Source organism: Blennius ocellaris (assembly GCF_963422515.1).
Source record: "Blennius ocellaris genome assembly, chromosome: 9".
NCBI lineage: Eukaryota > Metazoa > Chordata > Actinopteri > Blenniiformes > Blenniidae > Blennius > Blennius ocellaris.
The window spans coordinates 16,418,950-16,438,102 of record NC_137658.1 but is presented as its reverse complement, the minus strand read 5'-3'; the positions used below and the strand labels follow the sequence as shown (position 1 = coordinate 16,438,102).

At 46.2% G+C, this 19,153-nt stretch overlaps 3 protein-coding genes across 5 annotated transcripts; all 3 read right to left on the bottom strand.

Moving 5' to 3' along the window:
- Positions 1-676: 676 nt before the first annotated feature.
- Positions 677-3,393, bottom strand: cxxc5b (CXXC finger protein 5b). Of its 2 annotated transcripts, none has more exons than XM_080501821.1 (2): positions 3,242-3,393; positions 677-2,356 (listed from the first exon to the last, which is right to left on the bottom strand). In XM_080501821.1, the coding sequence occupies exon 2, from the start codon at positions 2,142-2,144 to the stop codon at positions 1,248-1,250; it is 897 nt and encodes a 298-aa protein (XP_080357947.1). In that variant the 5' UTR covers positions 2,145-2,356; positions 3,242-3,393; the 3' UTR covers positions 677-1,247. The 2 variants fall into 2 exon arrangements, with proteins under 2 accessions (XP_080357947.1, XP_080357948.1); XM_080501822.1 differs by lacking the exon at positions 3,242-3,393 and adding an exon at positions 2,991-3,118.
- A 1,514-nt stretch (positions 3,394-4,907) lies between these two features.
- LOC308134393 (CDGSH iron-sulfur domain-containing protein 1) lies at positions 4,908-7,448 on the bottom strand. The gene is made up of 3 exons (XM_080502106.1): positions 7,294-7,448; positions 5,827-6,029; positions 4,908-5,692 (listed from the first exon to the last, which is right to left on the bottom strand). The coding sequence occupies exons 1-3, from the start codon at positions 7,364-7,366 to the stop codon at positions 5,603-5,605; spliced, it is 366 nt and encodes a 121-aa protein (XP_080358232.1). The 5' UTR covers positions 7,367-7,448; the 3' UTR covers positions 4,908-5,602.
- Positions 7,449-9,810: 2,362 nt separating this feature from the next.
- ube2d2 (ubiquitin-conjugating enzyme E2D 2) lies at positions 9,811-18,395 on the bottom strand. Of its 2 annotated transcripts, none has more exons than XM_080501732.1 (7): positions 18,135-18,395; positions 16,467-16,530; positions 13,145-13,176; positions 12,821-12,898; positions 12,584-12,689; positions 12,275-12,368; positions 9,811-11,225 (listed from the first exon to the last, which is right to left on the bottom strand). In XM_080501732.1, exons 1-7 carry the CDS (start codon positions 18,156-18,158, stop codon positions 11,180-11,182), a joined length of 444 nt encoding a protein of 147 aa, XP_080357858.1. In that variant the 5' UTR covers positions 18,159-18,395; the 3' UTR covers positions 9,811-11,179. The 2 variants fall into 2 exon arrangements, with proteins under 2 accessions (XP_080357858.1, XP_080357857.1); XM_080501731.1 differs by lacking the exon at positions 18,135-18,395 and adding an exon at positions 17,878-17,952.
- Positions 18,396-19,153: the final 758 nt, after the last annotated feature.

Below are 19,153 nucleotides of genomic sequence, written 5' to 3'. Positions count from 1 at the left end.
CATGCACGCACACACAGTCCCTCTGCGATCCCCCTGACTGAAGGCTCACAGGAAGTGCAGCCGTGGCCCAATTATAGCGTGACACCTCGGGCCGGCCGTTGCCATGGTTACGTCTTCCCTGCGGTCCCCTGGAGTGTGGCGCCGAGGAAGAAGGTCTTATCACATCAGCCATCGTTACGGCAACAAGCAAAAACCCACCCTGTAGCCCTCAGTCCAGCTGGCTGCGTGTTTGGTTTTAAAACGTGTGTATGCGTGTGTGTGTGTGTCACTGTGTGGGATATAATACTTGAGGAAAAAGAAGAGAAAACGTGGGGTGAAATTGCGTCAGTGCGTGAAGGAGGAGAGAGTGTTTGTGATTGTGTGTGCGTGTCAGGTTAGGTGTGCTTGAGTGCATGCACCGGACTTGCCAAGGCAGCGTGTAGGTGTGTTTGTGTGTGCGCGTCTGTGGGGTTGCGATAAGGCTCTCAGCCACACCATTAGGTGACTCATAATCCACACAACCTCACACGTGCACGTGCACAGGCGAACGCGAGCAGAAACGCCGGCGCAAACAGAGACACTTTCACACACACACACACACACGCGCAATTATAACTGATTGTGTACACGCACACACACGGATGTAGCACAAACCTTGTAGACAAGCGCACATGGCAAATTTCTTTTATTTCAAAAGGGCAAACAGAGCTATACAGTACAAGTTGCACATGAAATAATTTAGCCGAGGCTGAACTCATTCATTTCTTACTGATGCAGTGACGTCAGAACAACAGAAACAAAACTCCCCATTAGAAACAAAAACATTTGGCTCCTTCTTATGTTGAAGCACAATACAGCCAAAATGGAAAGCAATGTAAAAAAAAAAAAAGAAAAGAAAGAAAAAAAAAAAAAGAAAAGAAGAGGACATAATGTTTTCCAGATATTTACAGTCTATTTACAGCATTTTTGTTGTCACCTAAATATTGACACACATTGGTATCCTTCTTTCTCTCCTCTCCAATTCACTGATTGTCAAAAGAAAGGATGGGAACGAGTGTGGACATTCTTTAACGGAGCTGCAGCTCCTCACTAAACACCTGATCCGGAGATCTTTTAAACCACAGTCCGAGCTTGTGAATGTACTGTCCCGTTGTGTTTTTGTTTTTGTTTTTGTTTTGTTATGTTTTTTTTCTTCTTCTTAGAACTGCAGCTCCTCAACAATCATCCAACCAGGATCCTCTGACAAAATGCTGCTGCCACAAACATTACTATCCATCCAAAGCTCCGTTGCTCCTCTCCTGTGCCAGGCCCAAAGTGAAGTCGGACCCCCTAAGATCAAACCCCGACACTCGGCTCTCGAACCCGGGCCCACCAGGCTTCCTCTTCAGCTCCTCGCACTTCCTGTATTTACAGATCTGGTGTCCCCTCTTGCGATTGCGACAGCTGCTGCACTGTTCGCAGTTCGTCTGACGCCTGCATGGTACGCACTCCCCGCACCTCTTCCTCTTCCTCCTCCCTCCGCCGCCCCCGCCCAGAGAGCCTGGAGAGTAGCCCTCGGCCACCAGCCCCTCTATGCTCTCCGCTCCCATGGCCGCGCTCCTCCAGTGGCCGCCCCCCATCTGGAAGCCCGCCAGGGGGAACAGAGCCGGGCTGAAGGGGAACCAGGCGCCCAGGAACGGCTGGAAGTCAGTGCCGCATCCGGCGGCGTCCTCTTCCTCCTCCTCGGGCCCGGAGCCGCCCCCATCCCCGTCGCCCTTCGCCACCTTCGCCTCGGCGGCTTCCTTTTTAGCCGGCTGGCTGCTCTGTGCGCCCAGGCTCGCCTGCTCCGTGGTGGCGGGGGTGAGGGCCAGGAGCCCGGCGCGCATCAGCAGCTCTGCGGCATGGGCCAGGTGGAGCCCGCTGGGTGACTCCCACATGTCTGGCCAGGAGGAAGGGGCCCGGCGAGGCTTGGCGTGGCCGGGCTGGGCGGTTCGCTGCTGGGCCGGGGAGGGCTGGATCAGGCCCTTGACATCCACGGCCGGGGAAGGGGTGGAGATGTAATGGGAGAGGCTGTAGGGGTGGCTGGAGCGCTTAAGGCTCGGTCTCAGCGGCTCATTGGGGATTTTAGCACTGCTGTGGGCCTGATCTGGGGAGGAAGGGCCAGCGATGTCTACCGCGGTGGACATAGCCGTGGCTAGGTACGGAGGGGAAAAGGGGGGGGTGGGAAAAGGGGGGGGACGTCTGTCCTTGTTTGTGTGTGTTTGGGAGGAGAGGTGAGGGAGGAAGGGGGGGGATTGTGGCCGACGCGGGGTTGACAACCGTCCTGCTGTTACTTCAGCCAAAATGGCAAGCCTTGGCCTGTGTCCCTATTCCCATTCTCTGCTGCAGCCTCAGAGTCCTGGAGAGCGAGAAATGAATAGGGGATGAAGACAGGAAGGTTAAGAATAGAAATGTTAGAGAGACAAATCCAGAAAGAGAGTAAACAGGGGGAGACCAGGACAGGAGAGACGCTTCCTCAGTCAGAGCTATAAACCCTGTCAGACACTCAAAGACAACCTGGAGTCCTCGGGCTCACATAACATAAAAATGTATATATGTTTGGGAAATCAAACTGCCGGAACAGACGCGATCAGAGCCGTGTGTGTGTGCCAGTGCATGCCGTGGCTATGATTTCCGCATACAGGAGGCAGTATCCCTTTAAGAATTTCACGGTATATCAATGCAATCAATAACAGAGCGACAACAATATGCAAAGATATGCGCATATGCGCAGGTCAAATGTGGAGCGCGCTTTTCAAATACATTTTGACGACTGCTGTTATGTGTGCCAGCCAAAGCTTAAGCTCACCGGGGGGAAGACTTAAATAAGGGGACCGTAGGAAAAAAAACAGGCTGTCTTTTGTCTGGTATCGACGACGAGGAGCGAGGTGCGCAACGATGCGGTTGCTGTGGATAAAAAAAGACCAGGCTATATTCCGCGATCGCGTTTTGTGGGGAAAACTACACCGCTCGACGAAACACGGGACACGTACCGTGTGCCAGGATGGGTGCGCGAGCCGTTTGGCGGATCGATCGCGGTGGCCGATCGATCGTTTGAGCGTGATTAAAGGGTTACCTAAGAAAGACGGGCGCTCGACGGACGCCACGGCGAGCTGACCACAGTCCGAGTGGTCGCTGCGACACGGCGTCGCGCGCACGGAGAGGGGGGGAAGAAGAAGGGAGAAAAAAAAAAAAAAAAGGCGACAAAATCAACAGGAAGTGTGGACAAAACGCTCGCGCTTACCTTTTTTTCCGAACGCGACCCGAACTCCCCTGTCAAAGATATGATGAAGTCATGAACTAATGGCGTGGTGATTGTAGCGTATATGGACGGCGGAGCTGCCGATTCCTCCTCCACCTCTCCGTCCCGGAGGGTCTGCAAACACTCTGCACGGAATTTGGGGGCGTCGCTCAAAATGCGAAGTGGACTCTGCAGTCGAGGCTGTGGTGGTCAGAGCGACCCCGGAACACCGTGGAAGACCAGGGTGGGGAGAAGAGGGGGCAAATTAAAGCCCAGCAGTGTCCATCAATCCACAAAAATCAACAACAACAACAACAGGAGCGCAGGGTGGAGAGAGAGAGAGAAACTGTCCCCATCACACCCAGATCCTGTGGTCCACTCAAAAAAAAAAAAAAACACACACACGACTGCACACAAACACGTGGACATCACAGATTGTGTCAGAAAGAGATTTAACATATTTCACCTTTAACTTTTAATTTCCCCGTCCAGCAAAGGTACAGTTCGCACGAGGGTGCATGCAACTGACCAAAGCGTTTATAAACAAACCAAGTAGCCCGTAATTAATAATTCAGCTGTCAAAAATAAAGATTGATTCTCGAGGGTAGATGGTATGGTAAATATGTAGCTTTTCTGGCGACCCGTTTGTCTACCTATCTGTCAAAAAATTGGTAAACGAAACACTATTAACCTATAATAACACTAAAAACATGCCACTAATTATTTGGAATGAATCATAATATATACATCAGCACATACTAGTTTTGTTTGAACACAAAAAACAAAACAAAAAACGTATAAAATGACCTTTTGCTGTATAATGGTATCACTGGAAACATGACAACACAGTTGGAACTTGTCCTACATAAATAACTATTTGGAGAAACACTATATGTATAAAACATACAGTTACAAATTGTATGGTGGCAGTGTGTGTGTGTGTGTGTGTATTACTGAATTGTAACATTAAGAAAATATCTAAGCCAGACTACATAAACAACACATGCCTTTGACAATAAAGTTTTGACCAAGTGGCCCACATAAACATGATCTTTGTTGTGTGCGTGTGTGTGTGTGTGTGTGTGTATGTATGAGTGTGTACGTGTATGTGTGTGTGTGTGTTGGAGGTGACTCCTCACGCGGGGACGGCGGAGTCCACTCCACCTCTTCTGAGAGTCCTCCGCTGCCTCTGGCACGCAGCCAGCTACCTCGTGCGTGTGCGTGCGTGTCTGTGCGCGTGTCACTGTGGGAGCAGGGGCCCACAGTACTCGCGTGCACTTCACCAAGCGTCTGGCCCGGGCGATCCGTGTAAACACAGCGTCTTCTAGCGGTCAGCGCGGATACTGCGGCGTCTTAAAATGGCCACTGGTGTTTGGTGGACACTGCAGCACGGCAGCCGCCCCCCCCCCCCCTCCCCCACCCACCCGAGGCCCCTCACACACACTGATCTCACTGCAGTCCCCACACACACACACACACACACACTGGTGTACTCATTATCCCCGTCCACTGTTAATCCATGAACACACCGCTCTGCCTGCCTGCAAACAAGAGACGCCGCCGCCGCCGAGCAGCTTTAAAGGCAAACAAATGTATCCCGGTGCCCCCCCCCCCCCCCCTCCACCCCCACCCCGGGGGGCCACACATCAAATCATCAGAGAGGCAAATGTCTGATCACCGAACAAGTTTTTTTTTTTTATTGACAACAGGATGAGTACTCATCAGACCAGACACACCGCAGCCAGTAGAAAATAAATCCCGAGAGGAAAGCAAACTATAGTCTCTGGAAGCAGAACTTGCCCCTTCTGAACACTTTGAACTCACAAGCAGCAGACAGTGTTTCATCACTGGAGATCATTTGATTTAAGACAAACTTTAGCTCCCCCCTGACTGAGAAGCAGAAAAACTTTAAATAAAAATAAAATAATAATCATCATCATACAATCTGACACTGATATGGGTAATGAGTTGTTTTGTTGGGCTTCGGGGTCGCAGATTTAAATATAAGGCTGATGAACTCGGAATCTGATCGGGTGGCGTTTCCACCACCTGCTCCACACCTCCAACCGCGTCCAGAGAGACAACACTCCAACCAAACGCGTCCATGTCGGGACTGACTGTCAAGAGTCTCCTCCCCCGAGGCGTCCCGGCGTGAACTTCCCTGCCTTCAGACTGGGTGTGGGAACAAAGTGGAATGTGTGAGATGACGGTTTTATTTCGAGCTGCGTGGCGGGTCGCCAGCGCTTTTGTTTGGGCTGCGTCAAGTTTTAATACTGTGACCGTCAGGATGACAGTGCGACGGTGACGGCGGTTGATCGGGGGGCGCGAGAGAGGAGTCAGAGGGACCGGCGAGCTCGGCGGCGGTTAGGCGTCTTTCTTCTTGATGATCAGCGGTCCGACGTTGTCGCCGGTCTCCTCGTTGTGTTTGGTGTGGCTGCCATCGCATAAGGGGAACTGCAAAGAGGACACAGCGTCTTTCAATAGCGATGTTCCAGAAGCTGGGGTTTTTTTATGCTTAGAAAGTTGAATAACGGTCATTTGAACCGAGCTCCCGGGACATTTATGGGTTGGTGTGACTTGGGCCTCACCTTCTTGGACTTCCAGCAGCGGCAGTACACCGCCTTGGTGCCGATGTCCTCCATGTCCACGCTGTGCACCACTTTGGGACTGTCTTTGCTGATGGATGTGTTCACCTGGCCCGATTTACAGCTCCGCCCGCTCAGGTAGTGGCTGACGAGAAAACCACCAGCGGCGGCGACCACGGCCACTGGCACGGCGACTACCAGGTGCTCTGGGGAGAGGGGGGGGGGGTCATGAGGGTGGAGGTCCAGAGGAGGAACATGCGAGGCATCACACCGTGTTGATGCTTTCAAACAGGGATGTCAAACATCGGGCCAATAACATTTCAAAGAAAACATAGATTCTTATCATCAGCGGACACGACATAACAATGAGACAATGACGCTGCTACCAAACTAGCCTCAAAGCCATACTGTCAGGGTGAGCTTGTAAAAACACCCATAATGCAACAGCTATAGGAGAACGGCTCACTGGGACATTTCACTGGATTTTGTGCCAGAAGGTTTCATTAAAACAGACATTATAGTCATTTTCCATATCAATTGTTTGGCTCCCATGCATACTCTGCCACCTCAAACAAAGAAATGTTGAAATTTAAAAAGGCCATCATGGAACTATTTTACCGGTCCGGCCCACTCTAGATGAAATGAGGCTGGGTGAAGAACTAAAACGTGTAGGTTTAAAGGTACAGCAAGTCAGACGCATTCAATGCAGTCAGTGAGCAGTAGGGGACGCTGTAGTGCTCAGTAGGTCTTCAGTGCATCAATCAAGAGTATTGATGGGGGTCAAAATGAAAACAAATTCCTGGATCCAAGTAGGCATGTTCTCCATCTTTGGTGTTTACTATAAAGGGGGTGTGTTTGTAATACTCCGCGTTCACGTGAACCTAAATCCAGACAAATTGACCAGTATGCATGGTGGCTTTTTTTATTTTTGCTCACGGGCTGTGAAATCTTTGGGGTTTTCCAAGTGAGGCACCGAGGAGGATTATCTGCGGAGGGCCATTGAGGATCACATGGTGTGGAGGACTGAGGCATGAGGAACAGAGGCCCCTGCTGTCAGTCCGGATCAGCAACTTTCTGCCGTGAGCCGCTTCGCCTGAGCGGCAAAAGGGCCACAGAGCCGGAGGGAGAGAAGCGGGCAGACTCCCTGCTGGACGTGGAGGCTCGCCTCGAAACTTGGCCAGCGAGTCCAGACGACCAGAGTCCGTCCGAAGTTGGAAACACAATACTTGGTCCAGGTCATCCGGCGGACTGACCGGCCGGCTAGCTTGCACGGCTCCTGGCTTTATTTATGAACAATAACGCAGCAGGTGCATTAAAATAGCCCCGTCATTTCTTAGTATTTTATTAAGTGTGTGCAGTAAATATCTCCAGGCAGCCGCCATGTAAACGTCTCGTGTAACGTAACAGGTCAACAACAAAAAAAACACCGATATTTAACGTTATGCGGCGCGCTCGGCCGCGATACTTCACCTTTCGTTAACCTGAATCCCGAGCCGGAGAGCGGGGATATGTGAGGCACAGCAGGCATGCTCGGGGTTGTCATGTTTCCTCTGGACGGCGTGTTGTTTGTGATCGACGCTCCGAGACGGCAGCAAGGTCAACCGAGGAGCTTATCTGAACTCTGCTCGCTCCGGCGGGGCGGGGCGGGGCGGCGCTGCGGCCGACGTCACCGCGCTTGCAAGCCAATCAGCGCAGAGGGAGCGAGACGGAGACCCGACGAGACGAGAGGAAGCGCCCCAACAACGCTTCCGGCTTCGTTTCGTCGCTTCATTGCTAGTCGGTGCTAATAACGCCACGTTTAAACAAAATGGGTTAAGTCCTTGAACAGGTTGTCGTATTTCTTAGCAAAATATTACTGTCGCCATGTCTGGACATTAGTGGTCCCACAGTCCCACGCTCACGCCAAACGTCCGTCAACCGCCAAACATGTCCGCCGGCAGGGATTCCTCTTGCTTTCATTCATCTTTGGTACATCCCATTTCCTAAATTCTATGAATCAACTTTTGTATTATCATGAAATACTCGTAATGTGATGAGAATAAAGTCAACAACAGAAAACAACTCCTATTAGAATAGCATGGTAACACTATCATCAAATTAATACATTAAAACAATCTTAATTAAGAAATCCGGGATTGTGTGTCCTTATGTTTATTTTATGTATCATTATTCAAAAGTAAATGGTACACTTGACATTTTTAATCAAAGAGTGAGAATTGGTCATTCCAAAAAAAGATGTATAATAATTGTATTACTTGCTGATGGATAGAATGGGTTTCAATTCGAAAAGACAAATAAGACATTAAAACAAAAGACTTTTATGTTCCTCTGTAGCAAATGGTACTTAAAATATCACTTATTCTTGAGATTTGGCACTATAACAGGTTTTAAATAATATATATATATATATATATATATATTTTAAATCCACACTATTTAGAGTTATATATTTCTGTGAAGAAACATCTTAGCTGTTTAATCATATAAAGGAACAGGTTTTAAATAATTATTTTTTGATAAACACGTTTTCCTTTCAAAAATGTGCGTCAACTCCGTCAGACAGACTAAGAAGTATATTATTTAAATTTTACAAATCCACGTATACATCACGTAAACTTAAGTGATTTCACACTATTATGAAAAGTCAGATTTCTAAATATTTTCATTTTTAAACTCCTTTTTTTACTGTAAGATAAACTATTATTTTAATCATTAAGATGTATAGGATGGAGACGGTCCTTTATTACAAAAACAATCTTTATAAAGAATTTACATTTTCTTTCAAAAATAAACAAAACTTTCATCTGACGGAGTTGACAAAATCCTGACAGAAAAACATGCACGCATTACTGAATAACAAATGTATTTGTAGCTACAAGGAGGTGAAAATAACTAACGTAGATATAAACATGTGTTTTATATCTCTGGTTGGACCATGCGGATGCAGAAACTCCACTTTCACATCCTGAGGCTCAACATCCACAGCAACGATCCTCATTCCTCATTCAACTGCTAACCAGTCTCCATTATTAAGGCTAATATGTCTAAATATAACCCTGAAATAACATTTTAATCCTCTACTAAGCTCACAAATACTATATTGCACAATCAAAGGTTATAGGTGGATTCGTCAACTCTTTCAGCTTACACATCAACTCTGTAAGACAAGGAATCTGATGGGTTTTCCCTCCAAAACATGTATTGCACACTGCAGCAAGGCAGTTTAATACACAAAATTCCACAATTTTATGGATTAAAAATCCATAAAATAACAGAAAAAACAGAGTTGACATGTGTTGGCTGTGAACGTAGGAATATTGAGATGGTTTGTCTAAAATATCTCAATGTTTAAAACTAAAGTATATGTAGTAAAGGTGCATTCTTCACAACCAGAGATTAAAACAGGTAATCAGAAATATGCTCAATGAAGTTTATGAAAAACATCTGACAGTTAACAGCAACTCAGGATGCAACATATAGGCAGCCTTTAATGATGGAAAATATTTGATGTCCGGTTGATGCATTGTTTCAAATATTTGTAAGATTTCTATATAATGTGATGTCCATGTATTCATAATTTGAAGGTTGTTTATTTTTATGTTGTGAACTCTTGCTTAGGACGAATACAACAACATGGACCTTCTATACAAAAAGCACAATAATGACTGATGTAACTTTGTAAGCATGACAGTCATGAGAAATTTCTTGTTTTGTATTATCTTTTTCTATGTAGGACATTTTTTTTTTTTTACCCCCCAACTAAGTGATAAAATAATGTGTCAAATACGATGCAATACTTAAAGGAACCACTAGAGTACGACAAAGCAATCATCACAAGACTTCAACTGCAAACGGATGACGCTGTAAAAATAATGCATTGAAATCCTTGAAAAGATTAAATCAAACATGTTTTATCTTTACCATTTACAACCCCCCCCCCCCCCCCCCCGGTGTTCTCTCAAAACGACCTGAGACAAGAGTCAAAACAGGAGTCTGGGGTTTTTATTACACAGTTTAATCAACACACAAAGCTCAACGAGCCTCTCAGGTAATTCAATATACAGAGGTTTTGTGCAAGAAGAGTGGGTTCTCCTCACACCCAGAGCCCAAGCCAGTCCCATAGCCTTTTAAGATGTTAGCCTCTAATTTAACAATAGCAGAAAGAAAAAGGAGAAGAAAAAGAAAAGGGGGGGGAAGCAACCTAAATAATAGAATTATGGGGGTGGAGAATGAAAAACACAGGTTAAACTAAGAAAAATAAAATGCTTAAATACCTGGTCCAGAACCTCCACTTTGTGAATAAAGAAAGTGGCGGGGCAGGGCAGGGCGGGGCAACATGGGGTTACAGTTGTGCGTGCATGTGTGTTTGTGTGTGTGTGTACAAAGGGGTCAACTGGGGTGAGGGGGTGGGGGTGGGGGGGGGACTGGGAAGGGGAAGGAATGAAGAGGAGGTGGTGCAGGGGTAAATTCAAGTCCTTTCATAGATTTCAACAGAAGACCAAAATAGGCCATGTGCATTTTTACCCCCCCCTCTTTTTCTTCTTTTATTCATTTATTTCTTTTTAAACATAATCGGCGATGATTTCTTTAAAGTTTTCATTTATTGTATAAAACACAAGAGTGCCCTTTGTCTCGAGTGCCAAGACCGCTTTCGTGTGTTGTCACCTCTACGGATGGAAAGCACGAGGACAACAAAACAAGAAAGGGTGCAGAGTGTAAAAATCCCTCCATCTTATTGTCCCCCCCCCCCCCCCTCCTTGACAGAATAAAGGTAAACAAAGAAACAAAATTAGGTCCCCTTGAAAGCTTTACAGATGCTCAAAGGAATGCTTTTAGTGATGGTACGTGAGGATGAGGGCGCGTGAGGGGAGGAAGGGGCAGCCCAACCTGCTCAGTGGCAAAATGGAGAGGAAGTCAGGATGGGGGGGTGGGGGGTAGAGGAAGAGGGGGGGGGGGGGGGGGGGGTGGAAAAGACAGTTTTACCATTGCAAGTTGACAATATGTACACTGGAGGATGGGCAGGGGGCTGAGAGGCAAGAGGAGCAGAGAGAGTGAGAGAGAGAGAGAGAGAGAGAGAGAGAGAGAAAGAGAGAGAGAGAGAGAGAAAGAGAGAGAGAGAGAGAGAGAGAGAGAGAGAGAGGTGGGGCAGAGGGAGTTTTACAGGTACTCTGGTGAAGGGGAGGCGTGGCTCAAAGAAAGCACTCCAATGGAAACCAACAAGAACTTGTTTTTAAACTTTTCATTTGTTTGTCTGTTGTTTTTTTTTTGTTTGTTTTTGTTTTGTTTTCTCTTTACGTCTGAAGCTCCCCCTAACCTTACGTCGTAGAGGTGGTTGGCCATGTTTCTACTCCCAACACTACATTGCATACTTTTGTGTCCATTCCCGAGCTATTTTGTTGTACCTGCAGAGACAGAGCAGAGGGGGGGGGGGGGGGGGTGAGTGACCAGCTGTTACAACCCAGATGTGACAGGATGCACATTGAGATAAGACGACACAGTAATGGCAGAACCCAGAGTGCACCGCGACGGTTCAAACTCTCACTGACGCCGAGCACTGTGGTCGTATAATCGGAAACTCTCGACCAGGGGTGTCAAACAAGCGGCCCGGGGGCCAGAACCGTGTGATTTTTTTTTTTTTTTTTAAAGTATAAATATGAAAACGGACAGAGGCTGATCTAAAAACACTAGATTGGCAAAAATGACATTCAAAACCACCCTTGGTCAGAATTTGACCCCCGACATTAATGCATCTGTGGAGGTCACATAACGCAACACCTTTCACAATAAAACAATGAGTCCAATTTGTGTGAAGTGATACTTGAGACACGTAAACTCCAAAAAAATTTCCAGATGATGACAAATTGTTTTAATCCTGAATAAAAATACGATATCCAGATACAGATGACTAAGGGTTTTTTTTTTGCAAATATAATATCTGATTTTCATTAATATGTATATTTCAGAATAGAAAAATGGATAAAAAGAAGGAAAGACTTTGCATTCGTCCGTATCTGCAGTTTAATATGTTACGTTTGACTTGTTGGGCCCTCCAGAGGTCAGATTAGGTTGATGTGGCCCCTCAACTACAATGAGTTTGACACCCCTGCTCTAGACGTTAATGTTGTTTTGTTTTTTTCACTTGAAAACGTCGCCGTGCCAACAGCAACTATAAAAACTAGTAATGGCACTTGTGTATTAAAGGGCTTAACATGTCAGATGTTTCACACAAAAACATTCATTCAGTTAAAATTGTGAAAACGTGTCAAAGATTTTGCTTCTACTGGGCGATGCAGTGCACGGCGACGTTATTCTTCAAGTGACGACCTGTTCAAGTCTTTTCAACCGTCGGAGGTTTTACTGCTGTTTATGAGTGAACCGTCGGGTCCTGGGTAAATAGTTTCCACGGTGTTGGCGGACGCCGAGTGTGTGCGAGGAAAACGGCGAGGCTTACTTTTCCCTGTCCGTCTTGTAGATGCGGGCGATCTCGGGTACTAAGGGGTCGTCCGGGTTTGGGTCGCACAGCAGAGAGCAGATGGACAGGAGAACTGAAAACAAACAAACAAAAACAAAAAGACTCTTGGATGACACTCGCACAGGATCGTTTGGGACACGTTTTTCACGGCTTTACGAATGTTGACGCGACATGTAACTGGATCTTGAGGAACGTGGCGACATCAAGGACACCAGCGGCGTGTCCTGCAATAACCCCCACTGTCCTCGCCCCAGCTGACATTTACAGTGAGACACCCAGGAAGCCCACCTTTGGAGATGGTGAGAGCCGGAGACCACTGTGACCGCAGGATGTCAAGACAAATGCTGCCGTTGCTGTTGATATTTGGGTGGTAGATTCTTGTGGTAAATGCAACCTGCGGGGGGAGGGGGGAGAGCGGGAGTCAGGGGACGGGGAAACAAAGGCACACTGAGCGTCTGGAGGAGAGACGCCCTGCGAGGTTTGTTTTGTTTGCGTGGTCGGTCCGCTTGTGCGCGTTCTGCTTACCTTTGGCGGTTTGAAGGGGTAATCTGTGGGGAAGTGTATGGTCAAGAAGAAAACCCCACTCTGGTAAGGACTGTCGTTCTGATGCAGATAGTAAGAAATAGCAAAAAAAAAACAAAACATATTAGTATTTGCCATCAATCGGAAATGAGAGAGAATAACTCTTTCCCTGCTTGTTATCGCAGGTTGTCTTTGTTTGCAAGACCACAACAACGGCCGTACTTGAACCGGCATTTGACAGTTTTCCTTTTCTTTTCTATTTTTTAAAATCCCTTAGAACTGAAGTAAAGCATTGCAATGGGATCCGTGACAAGAGTGAATACTTACAGGTCCCATTATTGTGGCTTGCCAGTGGAACACTGCAACACAAAGCAGAGAGATTGGTTATGAAACACAAACCCAACACAATGTGTGCTGGAGGACGTGTGAGAATAAATAATGCCACTTGAAGTGTGCCTGTTTATTTGTGCAGTTGAGTAACAGACCCTTACATAAAGTGCAACTCAGGACAACACATTCCTGGAAATAGGTTATTTGGAAGAAGAAGAAGAAAAAGAAGAAGAAAGAAAAAAGAAGAAGTGGAGAATTGTATGACGGCTGCATCACAGCGAGTTAAACAGTGAGTGCAGAAGCGCTCTGCTGTGATTGATGGTGGAGAACTTAAACATGTCCAAGCCTGGCGTCCCGTCGACGTCGGAGAACCCTTTGGAAGAAGACGCTGCTCGTACACGTCACCAGAGAGACACTCTTGCAGTTTATAGTACGAGTGATGTCGTCTGATGCCTGCTTGGCAGGAAACAACGGGTGCAGAGCTACTGATTCTTCACGTGTTGTTTTTGGAGTTGAAAGGTGTCAGAGATGTTCTCAAACAGCGGAAAAAATAACAAAACTAGAGGCTCAGGATGGTGATTAGGACTCCCCCTCCAAGTTTCTCTGAAAACCATAAAAAAAAACAAAAAAAAAACCCTGCAGCTTCCGGAGAACTTCCGGGCTGTCGATGTGAGAGAGCCGTGTATCGGTTTGACCTGATCCCAGAGCGGGATCCTCACCGGACAACCAGAGAACTTCCACAGCCCTTAAAAGTTGATGCCAGCGCACGCACACGAATAAAACCAGATGTGACCCCGTGGAGACACAACACATGAATGTTGGTATGTTCGATGCGCAGTTTCATTCAAATGTCTTGCATTTGAGATCAATTTGAACCGTGAAACCTGATGGGAGACGTCAAGAAGAAAATGCGACACGTCATATCATCGTCTGACATTCGGACTGAATATTCATCGAAACACACAAACTTCCCTGTTAGCTTCAATGCTACATGTTAAGCTGATCCACTTAAGAGGCGGTTGCAGCATCGCTGTTCCTCAGTCTATTTCCACTATATGTACATTTGATCTTTACTTCACGGTGTTTTGGTCAACCTTAAGAATTCTTTACAAAAATACCACACACACTTCAATGTGTGTCAATGTGAGTGTAGAACACCTGAGCCAGTTACACGCCACAATAAGTCGAGAAGCACTTACTGCACCATCTCTGAGCCTTTCAGTTGTTTTGCCTCTTTCTTATAGCATAAGCATTCTCTTATTTTCTCCCTGAACTCACGTGACTCACGATACAATATTTTCTTTCACAAAATAATTTTCCAGACGAATTGTGACTGAAATCTTATGATTTCTGTTAAATCCAATAATGTATTTTTGATACTGTATCAATTCAAACTTCTTTTTACTCCTAAACGACATAAAATAAACTATGAACTAACATCTCTCGAATAAACAACCAGAGGCTGATAACGTTTGTTCCCAGCTTGGAATTTAGTACATATCGTAAATGTGGGGTTACGTGCTGCATCATATTGGCCGTACCATTTGTGTAATAATTGCAGAACGTTTAGATCTTGTTCGTTATTCTCAGCAGTTTCATTTTCCAACATCGGACAGCCAAAATGCCGCCACATCTCCAATTTGAAACTGGAGTGAGCTTCCTTTATTACAAATTTCCTAACGCCACAGACACGTCTTGCGGTGCATTGCTACATTGCTACCACAAGATGGTGTGATGAGTCACTCTAGCATTGAGTCTGAAGGGGGAAAAAAAGAGACGAAGCAGGTCCAACAATGGTCTCTTTGAAGAACCTCTTGGCAACAACAGGACAGACTGCACACTGCAGCGAGTCAGACCACATAATCACAAGGAGACGGTACATCAATCGAACACGCAGCGCCTTTAAATCCCTAAAGTTTGATTCCATCTGCCACAATGGAAACGCCTCACAGATCAATGGAACACGATCACAGGATGGTCAAATTAAATCAGAACGACCTTTGATGGACGCTAAACAGGTTTAAATACACCAAGTAGCACAACCAAGTATGGCTTCACCTGTTTGAATCCGTTTCAACACCTCCTAGAACACTTCAACAGATTGACCACAAACGTGACAGCATCCCAACTCACACAATATGCACACACACACACAAAAAAAGGCAGTCATCTAACTGCTTTCAAGTATTTGTAGAACTGTGAACTGATTTCACAAGTTGACCTTTCAGTGTTAAAGAGAATCAAAGAACCATCTGACAGAATCCCAAATAAGCTCAGATAAACTAAGTTGTGTTTACAATAATGAAAGATCTTCAGTATTTATACTGAAAACCGACACAAAGCAATAAGATGGAAGGACGTTTATTCTGATTTATCACCCACACTGTTAAATTCTAATTAAAATACAACCTCTACTCGGTTCATGTGAACCTGCAGGTGTGTTGTCATTCTGAATATAGTCATTTATGCTGAAGCTATTAAAGTCAAGTATTTTTTTTTTTTTTTAACTTTTAAATATTCTACTGTGAATACACCAAGCTCAATACGTTCTGGGATCAAAAGTATTTGCAGTGACTAAAAGATGAGTGCTTGTATAAACTGGTCACATTGTGTATTTGTGGGGGGAAAAAAATGTTGCAATCAAGTAATAAAGCTGGAATGATGAACGAGAATCTCTACAACAGGTCGTCCAGGTATTTCCAGGATCAACCGCCTCATAAAAACAAACCAAAAGCAGGACTTCCCCATTTTAGGTAAATCCACATGATCCACTCACTGATGCTCAGGACTTACAGTACGTTATGTAAGGAAATGAAACAAAGAAATGGGAGTAATTATCTTCATGGAGGATTGGCGGAATAATCCAAAAGACTTTCTCAGAGATGCCTGTCGGTGTAAACGTTGTGAACCAGCTCCTCTTTAGTTTAGATCAGGGGTGTCAAATGCACTCAAGTTCAGAGGCCACTTTTAATGATATCTTCTGGTGCAAAACAAAATGAAAAGGCCAAAAAAACTTCAGACAGTCGTTGCAATACGACTGTTTTAACAAGCTCACTCCAACTAGCATGGCTTTGGGGCTCATGCCAGTTTGCTTGCTTTCATGGCAGCGTCACTGACATCTCAGCTCGGGTCTTAGTGTTTTGTTGTGTCCTCTACTCTTCAGGAAATTTGTCAAAAGATCATTGATTTCTTTTGCATCTCCCCCCCCCCCCCATTTGCTTGGTGGGTTGACAGGTTGGATCAGAGCCTGTGGCGGGCTGGTTTATGTTTGACACCCCCCGATCAAGCAGGACCGAGGCGGGTTTGATAGTGGACTTACTGTCATCTCCTACGGGTCCTGCAGAACACTGGGCTGGGGGATCCCGTGCCAAGTCATTTAACTCCTGCGACAAACAGAAGAAAAAAAAAAAGTGAGTTTAGCAGGTTCACAGTGGTGCAGTATGACATGCATTTCATCAAACTGGTTAAAAAAAAAATAAAAAAATAAGCTTGTTTTGGTCATGGCTGCACAGATTAGACGGAGATCCTAGAATATGCAACAGCATTTGCATGTTGATTACAGATACATGATTTCACATGAATCAGCTCTTCATTTATTGATTGACGTGAAAGCAGGTGCTCCTGAACAGCAAGCCTGCATCTCCTTATAGAAGAATACGACCTTCGATGATTGCACTGACCGTTTATTTATTTATTTTTTTATATATATCTCTATATCCTCATGGATCGCAGACTCCAGCAGTAGCGACCAAACAGAGATCTCATTAAAACGACAACAGAGTCTGTCGGCCCTGTGCAGCGTTAGCCTAGCCCCGTGCTACCCGCCTCGCAGGACGTCACGCACGGTAAACAATGCACGGGCCCGTCGGTCACATCACAACACGGCACCCGGTGCAACGCTGCCGGATGAGGCCAAAAGCGACCAAACGCAGCCAGGACGCGGCGTTAGATCGGCGCGAGGGAGGGGAGAGGTCCGAGAAAGGACGGGGAGCTCGCCTGCTGTCAGCAACATGACACGAAAGGCGAACAACGCGTGGGGCCTGTTTTTAAGCACACCGCTCACATCAGGACACACTTAACCCTCATCGACCACTGATTGCTGTCGTTTCCAAAGACGATCCATCCGAACACAAACATTAGTCGGGTATATATACCCAGAGGATACGCGTGACAAAGAGATAAATAAATAATATATATATATATATATATATATATATATAAACAGGACGGGACACGGGCTAGCCGCAGCTACATCCACCCTGACCTCTGAGCTGGGACGTCTGAATTTCCAGTCGGGAGATATTATTGGGGGGAGCCTGATGGTTTCCGATCAAAACATTCGTCGATCGTCACGTCAAATAAGTCCAAGGTGTGTTTTAATGAAGCTAACGCTAGGTCCACCGCTAGCTGGACAACTTCAAACGCCGAGTCCAGTCACGTTATGCAGCTGCCATAGGTCATGTTTTGTACCCGTTATGTGTTATATGTGCGCTATAATCCGAGATTAAACAAGATAAACCACCGTGGGCTACTTTAATTGAACAAATATGACTAGGGTTAGCTTGTCGGGGCTAGCCGAGCAGAAAGCGCTAGCCTGCATCAGCTAACAGCGCGAGCCGTGACAGCCGGAGCGGGATCAAACTGTCCGTCCCGGCCGGTGTTAAGTATCCAGGTGGCAAAGCTGCCCGTGGGATGAACTGGTGTGACCCGGCCAGGGGGGGACAGCTCACCCCGGCGTGCGGCCACTGTGGCCCGTGGTGGGGAAGCTGCCGAGCCGACGAGCGGCGCATTGCTGCTCCCGCTGTCGTCACTCTCTATTCACAGACCGTTATCCAGAGCTCCCGTTATCCGCTCAATAATCTTCACATCTCCTTCCACCGGGACCAACTCAACGGACCGCCACCCACCGGCGGAGCCTCTCAAACAGACCTTAACCCAAACTGCGAAGCCCCCCCCCCCCCCCCGGCCTCGCCGCTCACTTCCTTACCTTGTGAATTCTTTTCAGAGCCATTGTTGTGCTAGCGCTTCTGTCAGGGGAAACGTGCGGTTAAAATGGCGATTGATATCAACTGTCCGTCGATATTACCGGCACCGAGCTCTCATAGAACACCGTCACTGCACACACAGGTCGCCGAGCGCTACCAGCGGGAACCAGCGGGGCTGTTTTGAGGCGAAACCGAAAGATAGAGAGGGTAGAACCGCGTTCCTTCCTCCTACTGCAGCGGCTACCAAATCACTGCGGCCTGTGGCTGTCAGCGGCAAGGGGGGCGACTTCTGGCGGGTGACCTTCACAACAAGAGCACGGACAGGAACACGTTCCGCCCAAATTAACTCTGCTCAGGAACACACACAAAATACAACTTGTGCGTGTTTTTTATATATATATATATATATATAAAACATATATATATAAAACATATATATATATATTTTGTGTGTGTGTGTTTGTGTGTGTGAAATCTTCAAGGATGATTTGTCATATCTGTGTGACATACCATAAAAACAAACCGTGTGACAAACCGTTTTCCAATAAATCCCAAAGAAACTGTGAATAAAGTGGATGGGAGAAGTGCCACACATCTGGCATCGCACACAAATTGTGAAATTTGTGGTGGATCAAATAACCCTGTAAGCCATTGGTTTCCATGGTGACAAATGTGGCGTTGGTGAAGGTATTTGCTCTACCGGGTGCCCGTTCCAGTTTCATTTATTGTTTATATTTCATGATGAAAATGTGAAAAGGTCATGTTGAACATAGGATTTGGGAAATCCAGCTTGCTATCAGACACTTGCAGGTTTGAATCCCATTACTAACAGGTCACCACTGAGCATGACCCCTGACCCCCAGCAGCTGCTTGTAGAGACATGCAAAAAAAAATATTTTCAATTGGATTAATACAGTGTCGTTTCTATAAAAATGCCATAATCTTGAAATTGCCCTTATTTCTCTTGACAATGCCCATCTTGTTGCTTTCAATGTAAACTTTTTCATAATAAATCTAAAAG

Coding starts and splice junctions, on each gene's coding strand:
- ube2d2 (XM_080501731.1), bottom strand. CDS start 17,937: ATGCGCCGCTCGTCGGCTCGGCAGCTTCCCCACCACGGGCCACAGTGG. Junction 12,690..12,820: donor ACCCCTTCAAACCGCCAAAG/GTAAGCAGAACG, acceptor CTCCCCCCGCAG/GTTGCATTTACCACAAGAAT. Junction 12,369..12,583: donor GGCTCTCACCATCTCCAAAG/GTGGGCTTCCTG, acceptor GTTTGTTTTCAG/TTCTCCTGTCCATCTGCTCT.
- LOC308134393 (XM_080502106.1), bottom strand. CDS start 7,366: ATGACAACCCCGAGCATGCCTGCTGTGCCTCACATATCCCCGCTCTCC. Junction 6,030..7,293: donor GGGATTCAGGTTAACGAAAG/GTGAAGTATCGC, acceptor CCCTCTCCCCAG/AGCACCTGGTAGTCGCCGTG. Junction 5,693..5,826: donor GCTGCTGGAAGTCCAAGAAG/GTGAGGCCCAAG, acceptor TCCTCTTTGCAG/TTCCCCTTATGCGATGGCAG.
- cxxc5b (XM_080501821.1), bottom strand. CDS start 2,144: ATGTCCACCGCGGTAGACATCGCTGGCCCTTCCTCCCCAGATCAGGCC.